The 12,497-nt window shown below is 37.4% G+C and overlaps 1 protein-coding gene across 1 annotated transcript in view; it reads left to right on the forward strand.

Annotated features, from left to right (window-relative positions):
* Positions 1-5,936: 5,936 nt before the first annotated feature.
* Positions 5,937-12,497, forward strand: part of LOC145721356 (MAM and LDL-receptor class A domain-containing protein 1-like) — a 107,327-nt gene continuing 100,766 nt past the window's right edge. The window contains exons 1-2 of the mRNA XM_081818906.1: positions 5,937-6,207; positions 6,850-6,993. Of these exons, the coding sequence (XP_081675032.1) occupies positions 6,054-6,207; positions 6,850-6,993 (298 nt within the window). The 5' untranslated portion in view covers positions 5,937-6,053. The remainder of the gene's footprint in view (positions 6,208-6,849; positions 6,994-12,497) is intronic.

Below are 12,497 nucleotides of genomic sequence, written 5' to 3' on the forward strand. Positions count from 1 at the left end.
AATAACTACCAAAAACTCTATGCATGTAAATACAACAATTTATGTGAAATGAACAAATTCCTTGAAAGTCACAATGATCAAAAGACATTCAAGAAGAAAGTGATTAACTTGAGTAGTTTTATGTTTATTAAAGAAATAGGACTCACAGTAAAAATCTTCCATTAAAGAAAACTTCAGGACCACACGGTCTCACTGGAAAATTATATCAAATACTTAGGGAAAAAAATAACACAAGTTTTATACATTCTATTCCAGAAAATAAAAGTGAAGATGATACTTGTTACCTTAGTCTACAAGGGCAGCTTTGCCCTAACACCAAAACTGAACAAAGATACTATAATAAAAGAAAGCTACAGACCAATGTTGCTATCACAAAAGATCTTTAACAACATATTAGCAAATGGAATCCAGTAATATTTTAACAACTGTTTTTTTTTTTAAGATTTTATTTATTTATTTGATAGAGACACAGCGAGAGAGGGAACACAAGCAGGGGGAGTGGGAGAGGGAGAAGCAGGCTTCCCGCCAAGCAGGGAGCCCGATGTGGGGCTCGATCCCAGGACGCTGGGATCATGACCTGAGCCGAAGGCAGACGCTTAACGACTGAGCCACCCAGGCGCCCCCCAGTAATATTTTAGAAAGAGAATACATTAAAATCATTCAGGAGATGCACAGTTGGTTCAATGTTTGGAAAGCAATCAATGTAATTTACCTTGTTAACAGACAAAAGAAGAAAAGCACATGATGATCTAGTAGATGCAGAAAAAGCATTTGACAAAATTCAACATACAGCCATAATTAAAAACCTCAGCAAACTATGGACATCTATAACCTAATAAAGGGCATAGACAAAGACCCAACAGCTAACATCATACCCATTGTGAAAGTGAATGCTTCACCTCTAAAACTGAGAAGGAGGCAGTGACACCCATCCACTCTTACCACTTGTATTCAATGACATACTGCAAAGCCAGCCAATGCAATAAGGCAAGACATATAAGTAAAGGCATACAACTGGAACAGAGGAAATAAATCTAGCCATATTTGCAGGTAATGTAATTGTCTATGGATAAAATAGCATAGAATTTATTTTAAAAACTTCTAGGATTAGTAAATGAGTTTCTCGTAGTAGCAGGATACAAAGTCAGTATAAAATCAATTGTATTTCTCTACAATGGCAATGAACAATTGGAAACTGGAATTGGAAAAATAGCGCCATTTGTAATACAATCAAAGTAAATTCTTTCATATAAATCTCACAAAATATATGCTGGGTTTGTATTCTGAAAACTACAAAGTAATGATCAAAGACATCAAGAAGATCTGACTAAATAAATGGAGCATTGATTGATTGAAGAAAGATCATGGGTCTATTTTTGCCAAAACTCATAGAACTGGATAACCAAATGTCTGAATTCATTTTATGATATGTAAGTTAAATATATTTAAAGAAGAAATAGTAACTTTTTAAAGTTGAAACAATTCTTATGGTGAGGAAGCTGCCACATAGAGTACTGAGTGAGTATTATCTTTAAAGAAAAAGCATAACTTCATTGTTTTGCTGTATACATTTCTCTTTACTACAAAAATGTGAACAACTTTATAAAAGTGCTTACGGGATAGGTATAGGTACCCTTATGGTATCTGAACATTTGGTAAGTTGGACAATTCCACTAAATTCTTTTTCTAATATTAGAGGACTCCTTTAGATTTTTCCCACACCTTCAAACAGTATCATTCTAACTACTGCCCTTTTCCAAGAAAATTCATGCACATTCATTGAAAGAAGGATCTTTTTAGACTTTACCAAAGTAGCATATATGAAAGAAAAGTCTAGCTTTGTGACTGTGAATAAATAAGTATGTGTTTAGTCACTGATTTTTCAACAAATTGCTTATTATATTTTTTTATAAAAAATTGCATGCTGTGGCTCATAATCAGAATATTGTGAATATTCTCTGAATATTCGTAGATTGGTTTGTCAGGATGTTGCCTTCATCTCATTTATGAAGGCCCCAAATACACAAATCATACTTTAATGAGAACCTGAATGGTGCATACATATTATCCAGTTAAATAACTAAGGACCTAGTAATGTATTACAAATTACCTTTTTTGTCTTATTAACTTCTAGCTACCTTTTAAGATCTAATAACTGTTCCTTGAAATTCATTACTAATTTAAGAAAATGGACAAGGAAATAGTCTAAAGCCCCTGGAATCAAAAGTGGATGTCAATTATAACTTTTACTGCAATGGCCTTGAGACTTGGACTTCATTCTGTACCATCTGAGAGAGAGTCTGGCCAATTTTACACAGCTTGCTTGTACAAGATAAGATTTGAAGGAAATGTGTCTTCTTTGGTATAGAGACCTTAAAATGGTTGGCAATGCTTCATCCTGATGAACATGTATCATGGAGAGAGGATTTTAAAATCCCCAAAATAATTTTCTGCAGCTAGATTGTGGTGTAATATAACAATGAGAAAGAAAGAGGGTGGGGATGTAGAGAGAATGCATATGAATATAAATTTAGATAATTGACATCATTAAATAGTTTTGAGCTCTGAGACTGAATACACTAAAATAAAAAGAGGTGCCCAGGAGATTAATTGATTGTCGACTCTTACTCCCATCTACTGCTTTTATGGTTACAAATTCCAGTTTGGAGGATGAAGGTAGTATAATGGTTGACATTAGTGAAAGATATTTAATATCAATTGACACAAGCTACATTTTTAATACATGTAATTTATACTTGACTATTTTGCTATTTTTGTTTATAGTACTTCTGTGAGTTTTTTGTCTTGTATAAATAGTGAAAAATTAGAGATAATATACAACATTTAGTTGAACTATGGCCACTACTTAATTATTTAGCTTCAGGGGGCAGAAGATCTGCAGCTATTATGTGAATCTACAAAAGTTACAGTTTTAATTGTTTCATGTTAATTGTTATTGTGCAATCTTAGCTTCGTTCATTACCCACACTCCCTTAATTGACAATGCAGTTTTATTTTCAGTGGATCTTACATTCAAGAGGCTTTGCATATTCATCATTTATAAGCTCCCATTATAAGAAATCAGCTTATGGATGTTGTTCATAAATTGTTTTATAACCAGTTGCTTCAGTTTTATTCCAGATAAAAGTGTAAACAATTTACACACTATCTATGGTATTTTCAAGTATTTTGTTGAATTATTCTTAGGTCGTGTATTTATTCAGTCCTTAAACAAGTATATATTGAGCACTATGTTGTGCCAAGAGTTGTTTCAGACAATGCAGAGATAGCAGTAAAAAAACAAACAGCAATCCCTGTGTTAAGAGAGAAAGACACTAAACAAATAAAAACAAAATTTTATGTGAAGTGGTGATATGTGCTATGGAGAAAAATAAACCAGAAAGCCGAGATAAGAAGTGCCACAGGTGAAGGTAAGATGAAGTTTTAAATAGAGTAGTCAGGCATGGTACATGGAGAACATATTTATGAGAAAAAAAAAAAAATCCCCAAGATGTTGAGGGAGAAAGCCATGCCCATGCATATTTTGGAAGGAACCGTAAATGCAGAGGTCCTAAGGCGAGAGTCTTCCTGGTTTGTATGAGGAAGATCATGGTAAGGGCTTCTGCATTTATTCTGTGAAGGACAGAAACCCGTGTAGCAATTTTGAGCCGAGGAAACATGATCTGCTTCACATATTTAAAAGTCAGAAGGGGGCAAGGGCAGCAACAAGGGGGCAAAATAAGAAGTTATTAGTGTAATCCAGAAAGACTGATATTCCCTTGAGTCAGAATTGGTAGTAGTGGCAGAGGTGGTAGGACATAGTGAGATTCTGGATGTTGTTTTATAGGTAAAGGAAAGATGTGCTGATGGATGGCATGATGGGTGAGAGCAAGAGATGGGTCATGGATCCAGATTTCTTCCTGAAGTAGGATGGATGGCATTGTTATGAGCTGAGATGGGAAGAAAAGCAAGAGGATAAAGTCTGGGTAGACAGAATCAGACATTTAGTTTTAGACCCATTCCTATCAAGATGCATGTTAGCTCTCCAAATGAAAGGGCCAAGACAGCAACAGGATATTAATATTGGAGTCCAGTGAAGCTGGGCCTGAAATATAATTTTATGGGTCATTGGCATTTAGGAAGTGTTCTAAACGCACAAGATGAGTTGATATTAACAAGATTGTGGATGTAGAGAAGAGAAGAGATCCAAGGACTGAGCTCTGGAGCATTTTCATGTTACTTTGTGTAATGTGGAAGAAATGAGGGAAAACCAGCAAAGGAGACTGAGAATGAACAGCTAGTAATTTAAGAGGAAAGCCAGGAGAGAATCATGTATCAGAACCTAGCAAAGAAAAGATTTCAAGAAAAAGGGAATGATCAACTATGACCAATATTACTGACATGTCAGGTGTGACAAGGAGGAAAAATTAAATGTTGGATTTAGCAATATAGAGGTCATTGCTGATATATGCACTTTCAGTGGAGTGGTAAGGGTACAGAAAAGAAAAAAAGTTCTGATATATGCAACAACATGAATGAACCTTGAAAATGTTATGCTAAGTTAAAGAAGTCGAATACCAAAGTCATCCATATATTGTATGATTCTATTTATATGAAATGTCCAGAAGAGGCAAATCTATAGAGATGAAAAGGAGATTAGTCATTGCCAGAGTCTGAGGAGGAGCAGAGAATGGGGAATGACTTATAATGGGTATGTGTTTTATTTTGGGGTGATGAAAATGTTTTGGAGTTAGTGGTGATAATTGAACAATATTGTGAATGTATAAAAGTCACTGAATTGTACACTTTAAAATGGTTAAAATGGTGAATTTTATGTGATGTGAATTTAACCTCATTAAAAAAAAATCAAAATACCTCACTAGAACAAGGATGTGGGGAGAAGAATTGGTGTTGAAGTCAATGTAAACAGGTAGAACTTAGCAAAGTTAGTTGGAGGGGGTTGGAGGGTCAGAGGGTTTTCTTAAGACGGGTGAAATTTTGGCCCCATTGTGTACTGAAGTGAAAGAAAGCCTGTTGATGTAAAAGAGGGGAGGAAATTGCTGGAATGATTCCTACAACAGGGAAGAGGAGATGATTTTCTGTAGAAACATGGGCAGGGAGATGGGTGGTGGGACTTGTGAAATTTTCTGCTGTTTCCTCTCATTTTCCCAGTGAAATGTGAAGCAACATGATTATCTGAGAATGATGATGGGGAAGGAGGAATTGGAAGTTGAAGGAGGGGGTAAAGGGTTTTGAATAGCTATCTAGGAATGGAGGAAAAAGAAAGAAAGGATAATGTGGTGGGATGGCCACAATGCAATGGAGTGAGTAGTCACTGATATAAAACCATTTCGATCAGCATGGTGTTGGGCTCTTCCTCACTCACCTTCAGCCCCACAGATGCAGGCTGGAGGAGGTGGTGAATTTCCTGGAGGTCTCAGCCTACCCATAGTGATGCCTTTGACTGGGAATGCCTGGGGCACTCATCTGGACCCATGCTGCTTGTGGCGAGGCCCCTGTGCACATTACCCCCACCAGAGCCCATGTGGTGGCTGATCCCAGGGCTTGTGGTTCTTGTCAGGATTGCAGCTCAGGTATTTCAGGAGGGGAGAGTGAGAACTGTCTGGAAGTGGCAACAGGACAGGAAGGATACCTAGTCCAGTTTCCAGCCCTGTGTTGGGAGGGCAGTAGAGGGAGAAACAGACACAATGGGAGAATATCGCAGGGACAGTAGTTCCAGTAGATCAGCTTCCAGTTAAAGAGGACAGCCTATGTTATAGATGACACATGTTCGATTATGCTCCTAATGATAGGCTTTTTATTTCCACATTAGGCCATGTTACTTCCATGGAAACATGGAAGATTTGGTCTGGGGGCTTGGTAGTCACCACAGGGATCTGGTTAAAATCCAGAAACACTGGAATAGTTGTATTGTTCTCTCTGTTTCTGTCTCTCTCTGTGTGTAATGGGGTTGCCTGAGGGGAGATGCTGCCACAGAGAGGCGTTGGGTGGAGAGTGCTTTCTAGAACAAATGCTAACGTCTTAAGAAATACATGTGTCTTTCCTTACTACATCTCACTTCTTGCCAATCTTTAAATTTAACAGATGAAATTTTACCATGTCCAGAAACATTGAATACAGAGCAGGAACCGTGCCATCTAGATACAAGTCTCGGCAGTTCTGATTCTACAGATGAAGGATTGAGGTGTAAGTGTTAAATTGAGATGCCCACCATGATGGTATGTAGCCATCCATGAGACTGGGACCACTGGTAGTAATTCAGACCACTACTAAGGATACTCATTTGCCAAACTTTGTTGATATTTATGTCCTAAGTTTAGCCGAAGTGTTATTGGTAGTCTGTGGTTTATTCAAAGCATGAAAGATACTAAATATGTCAACTTAAGGTGATGTTGTTCTGTAAAATAGTTCCATTAAAGACCATCTTTGAATTATATCCAGTGTTTCTTCTTTAAAATTTCAATGTGATTATGACTAGCAAATGATTTAAACTAACTTAGTTCCATAAGATAGGTCAGGTCAGATAGTATGTATGCCATTTAAAAAATTGTTAACTGGAGCAGTTGTACAAGAAGAAGTAAAAACATCTTTTCACTTTTGAATGGCAATGGTTTTCCTTTGGGAGGATGCCCATTTGGATCAAGGATGAGTTTTTGAAAAACAGATACGCTGGTATACTCCAAGGCTTGTTGAACCAAAATTTCTAAGTATGAATTAGTGTGTGTGTGTGTGTGTGTGTGTGTTAAGCCTTGATTACAACAACTATGGCTAAGCAGCCATTCTAGTAGACTATGATGGTCCACCATTATCTTTTCCGCCTTTCTGTAGTGTATCAGGTCTGTGGATTTGAATTTGACATGTGTGACTGGGTGTCAGAAACATCTGCTGGGCAAATTTCCTGGATGCGCACAAAAGCAAGAGAAGTTCCTATGTTACAATCTGTACCCCAGCAGGATCAAAGTAGTGATGAAGGTAGGAAGTAAAAAAAAATAATATTCTTTATATATTATTTTCAGAATTGTGATTTATTGTGAGTGGTATGAAGACATTTCATCAGGGGTCTTGATGAAGATACTGAGTATATTTTATTGAAACTATATTTGCCATAGATAGTGAAAGTAAAGAATCTTATTATCAACAGTGTAAAGGAAGACTTATACTAGGTTAGCTATTTTCATTTTGTAAATTTTATTATTTTCTTATCATTAGGAGATAATTTTGTGGGAACCAAAAAGAAAAGTATTAAAAGTCTTCTATCAAAATGTACTAGCTCTCCCTTTCACTGGTGTCAATGAGTTTCTTTCTTTTAATCTAACATTAAATTTGTGATTTCTGTTTATCTTTCTTTCCACTGCTTTTCTTTCTTTTTTTTTTTTTGAGGGGGCATATTGTTAGTCTTTTCTTAAATTAGTAATTTAAAATTTTATTACAGCAGAAAGTAATAGCTATTTTTTTCTGCTTCCGTGTAGATTTTACTTTCTCCATAGTTTTGCCTTTTCTGGAATGTCATAGAGTTGGAATTATACAATATGTAGCCTTTTTAGATTGACTTCCTTCATTTAGTAATATGCATTTAAGGTTCCTCTATATTTTTTCATGGCTTGGTAGCTTATTTCTTTTTAATAGTAAATCGTATTCTATTGTCTGGATGTACCAGAGCTTATTCACCTACTGAAGGACATATTGGTTGCTTCCAAGCAATTATGAATACAGCTGCTATAAACATGCATGTGAAGGTTTTTGTGTGGATCTAAGTTTTCAACTCTTTTGGGTAAATGCTAAGGGCCATGATTGCTGGATCACATAGTAAGAATATGTTTAGTTTTGTAAGAAACTGCCAAGCTGTCTTCCAAAGTGAAGGTAACCATTTTTCATTCCCATCAACAATGAATGAGAGATCTTGTTGCTTTACATCCTCTCCAGCATTTGGCATTGTCTGTGTCCTGGATTCTGGCCATGCTAATAGGTGTGTAGTGGTATCTCTTTGTTTTGGTTTGCATTTCCCTAATGCCTTATGATATGGAGCACCATTTCATATGCTTATTTGCCATCCATATATCTTCTTTGGTGAAGTAAGTTTGTTAAGGTCTTTGGTTTTTGGTCTTTTATCTTTATCATTTTCTTTCTTTCTTTTTTTAAGATTTTATTTATTTATTTGAGGGAGAGAGAGAGAGCACAAGCCCAGGGGAGGGGCAGAGGCAGAGGGAGAAGCAGACTCCCCTGCTAAACTGGGATCCCAACAAAGGGCTTGATGCCAGGACCCTGGGATCATGACCTGAGCTGAATGCAGATGCTTAACCGATTGAACCACCCAGGCATCCCTATCATTTTCTTTATTTACCATTGTTTCTTTTATTTCATGTCCTTGATTTCTTTTCCTTCTTTTTTTTTTTTTTTTAAAGATTTTATTTATTTATTTGAGACAGAGAGAATGAGAGAGAGAGAGCACATGAGAGGGGGGAGGGTCAGAGGGAGAAGCAGGCTCCCCGCCAAGCAGGGAGCCCGATGTGGGACTCGATCCAGGGACTCCAGGATCATGACCTGAGCCGAAGGCAGTCGCTTAACCAACTGAGCCACCCAGGCGCCCGATTTCTTTTCCTTCTTGAAAAGGTTTGCTGACTAATTAATTGTTCTTTTATTTAGAAAAGATCTGTGGTGATGGGCTGGCTTAATATTTATGTTATAAACTTAAAATGTTTTTAATGGCCTCACTCCTAAATAATAATCAATCAAGTCAGACAATTTTCAAAAGAAAGTCTGTTTATTTTATTTCTAAGTACATGGTGATGGTTCTTGATTTCCTGATATCTACTGTAGTCATTGAGAAGGCTGAGCCCATCTAATTTTCAGTGTTATGCAGATTTTTAAAAAAATATTTATCTCTAATGTTTGAAAATGTCACTATGATGAGTACAGATCATGAATATATTTTTATTTAGATTTTTCAATGCTCAGAATGCATTTATTTCATCACTTGTGGAAATGGTATGTTATTCTTTTCTAGTAATTCTCTTTTAGTCCCTCTGTTTTGGTCTTCTTGAATTTCTACTAAATATATGTTCTGGGGGTCTGTGTATTAGTGTTTTCTATTCGTTGCCCTTGTTGTTTGTTCTTATTTTTGTCTTCCACTTCTGTTATGCCTTTGTAGTTTTAAATGAGGATTTTATATGCTGCTTTTTTGTTTCCTTTTTTAGTATTTCAATTATACTTCCTTTATTACCCATTTTTTAGTGCTTGCTCTGAGCTCGTGAACTTCATTTACAACTAATCCAACTCCACTTTCAAATAGCTTCATATTTCTTCATGCAATGCAAGTATCTTATAATAACAAAATATTCCTAATTCCTCCCTCCTGTCCCTTGCATCACTGTTGTCATTCATTTCACTTATATGCAAACTATAATCATCAAATACCTTGTGGCTGTTACTATTTTGAACAAACTGTTCTCTTTTAGATCAATTAAGAAAATTGTAATTAAAAGATTTTGCCAAAACTTGGAAGCCACTGATGTGTTTTATTTATTGCTTTCCTAATATTGTTCCTTCCTTTATTTAGATCTGAGTTTCTGATGGATATCATTTTCCTTCTCTTTGAAGAATTTCAAAGCCATTGTTTCCTTATTTATTTTCGGTTTAGATAATCTGTCCATTGATGTAAGTGGGGTGTTAAAGTTCCCTACTATTATTGTATTATTATCAATTAGTTCATGTTTGTTATTGTTTTATATATTTGGGTGCTCCCATATTGGGTGCATAAATATTTACAACTGTTACATCTTCTTGTTGGATTGTCCCCTTTATTATGATATGGTGCCCTTCTTCATCTTTTGCTATAGTCTTTGGTTTAAAATCTAGTTTGTCTGGGGGCCTGGCTCAGTCAGTTGGGTATCTTATTCTTAGTTTTGGCTCAGGTCATGATCTCAGGGTCATGAGATCGAGCCCCATGCCAGGCTCTAGCCTGCTGTTTATTGCATCAATTCTGTTTCCAATCTAATTTATTGCACTCTTTATTTCTGATTCTTTTTTAACTCTTTTATCTCTGTGTTAAGGGTCTCACTAATGTCTTTTATTCTTTTCTCAAGCACGATGAGTGTCCTTATGATTGTTGTTTTAAATTCTCCATTGGGGGCGCCTGGGTGGCTCAGTCGTTGGGCATCTGCCTTCAGCTCAGTGGGAAGCCTGCTTCTCCCTCTCCCACTCTCCCTGCTTGTGTTCCCTCTCTCGCTGTGTCTCTCTCTGTCAAATAAATAGAATATTTAAAAATAAATAAATAAATAAATAAATAAATAAATTCTCCGTCAGGGATGTTCTTATATCTGTTTCACTTGTATCTCTGGCTGTGGCCTTATCTTGTTCTTTCATTTGGGATCAATTCCTCCATCTTGGCCTTTTGTCTAAGTCTCTGGCTTCTTCTCTGTGTTAGAAAAGCCACTTATGACTCCTCCTGAATATAATGGCCATAAAGAAGAGGTCATGTAGTGTCAAGGTCCTGGCACTTCAAGGAGCATCTCTGGAATGTGCTGAATGCACTCTGCTATTGTGTTCTTGCTGCTCTATCCTTTAGGCCAGTCATCTGCAGAGGCTCTCGTCTGCCGTGGGCAGTGTTTGGTCCCTGGCCTGAATGTGACAAGTTTTAACTAGGAGTGTTCTGGTCTGCTTGTGAAATGAGACCTGAAACCACTTCCACCAGAACTGAGGCCCTGCAGAACTCTCTGGCTGAGAGACATGATGTGGGCAGGGGTTTGTGCTGGTCTTCTGGGGAAGGGGCTGCTGTGTTACGACTGAGGCATGCTTGACTGAGAAGAGCAGTTCTGTCAGAGGGCAGGGGTGTGGAGCTTAGTGTAAGCAAGTTAGGTAGCTAGTGTTGGTGCCAAGCTGCTTCCCTTGGGTGGCTCTGTGTTTATGCTGGGAGATGGGGGAGCGAAGTGGTGTCAGCCAACTCCATTGTTCCCGGAGAGACATCTCAGTGAAATTTGCCTTTCATGGATGTGTTCTGAGAAGAGCAAATAATCTCCCCACTGTATTCCCTAGGTGTTCTTTAGATCAATGTTTCTGCACTGTCTGCCCTCAGGTTTTTTGCCTGCCTTCTCTCTAGAAGTAGCCCAGTGCCCTCTGGGCTCTATCCCAGCCAAGCTCACTGATCTTTAAAACTTCAGACTTTAAGCCCTCCTAGTTGCAAGAACTCACAAAATTCAATTGCTCTTTTTTTCCAAGCCAATGACTTTGGGGAAACTTTCTCTTTGTGCATTTCCCTGTGTACTCTTCTATCTCTTACCCTTCTCAGTGACCATGGCTCCTTCCCCTCTGCAGCACCCACCAACCATTTCTTCTCTAAACCACATCTCCACACTTTCTACCTTCTTCAGTGTGACCTCCTCTCTCCCTTTACTTGTGGAGTTTGTTCTGTCAGTCTTTGGCTCAATTTCTGAGGTATTTAGGATGATTTGATAGTTATCTAGTTGTGTTCATGGGACAAGGCAAACCCAGGGTCCTCCTATGCTGCTGCCATCTTCCTTTCCTAATATTACTTACAAAACAGGTCTATTGGCTACAGATTCTCTCAATTTTCATTTGTCTGAGAAAGTGTTTATTTTTTCTTTATTTTTTAAAGATTCTATTTATTTATTTAAGAGAGACAGATAGAGTGCACACGTGAATTGGGGGGGGTGCAGAGGGTGAGGGAGAGAGAGAGAATCTCAAACCGACTCTGCACTGAGATTGGAGGCCTATGCAGGATTTGATCTCATGACCCTAAGATCATGACCTGAGCTGAAATCAAGAGATGGACCCTATTAAAGGCAATCTTCATTTCTGTTACAGTGTTTGGTTTGGTTTGGTTTGGTTTGGTCTCTAGTATTTTTTATTCTTTCTTAGAATTTCCATCTCTCTGACTGTATTGTATATCTTTTTTTGCATGTTTCTACTTTTTTCCATTAGAGCTCTTAAGTTATTAATTATCATGGTTTTATTTTTTTATTTTTATTTATTTTTTATTTTATTTATGTTATGTAAATCACCATATATTACATCATTAGTTTTTGATGTAGTGTTCCATGATTCATTGTTTGCATATAACACCCAGTGCTTCATTCAGTATGTGCCCTCTTTAATACCCATCACCAGGTTAACCCATCCCCCCACCCCCTCCTCTCTAGAACCCTCAGTTTGTTTCTCAGTGTCCATAGTCTCTCATGGTTCTTCTCCCCCTCCAATTCCCCCCCTTCATTTTTCCCTTCCTACTATCTTCTTTTTTTAACATATAATTATTATTTGTTTCAGAGGTACAGGTCTGTGAGTCAACAACCTTATGCAATTCACAGTGCTCACCATAGCATATACCCTCCCCAATGTCTATCACCCAGCCACCCCATCCCTCCCAACCCCCACCACTCCAGCAACCCTCAGTTTGTTTCCTGAGATTAAGAATTCCTAATATCAGTGAGATCATATGATACATGTCTTTCTCTGACTAACTT

The sequence above is a fragment of the Leptonychotes weddellii genome, chromosome 5, assembly GCF_054177405.1.
Source record: "Leptonychotes weddellii isolate Sample4059 chromosome 5, ASM5417740v2, whole genome shotgun sequence".
In the NCBI taxonomy this organism is placed as follows: Eukaryota; Metazoa; Chordata; class Mammalia; order Carnivora; family Phocidae; genus Leptonychotes; species Leptonychotes weddellii.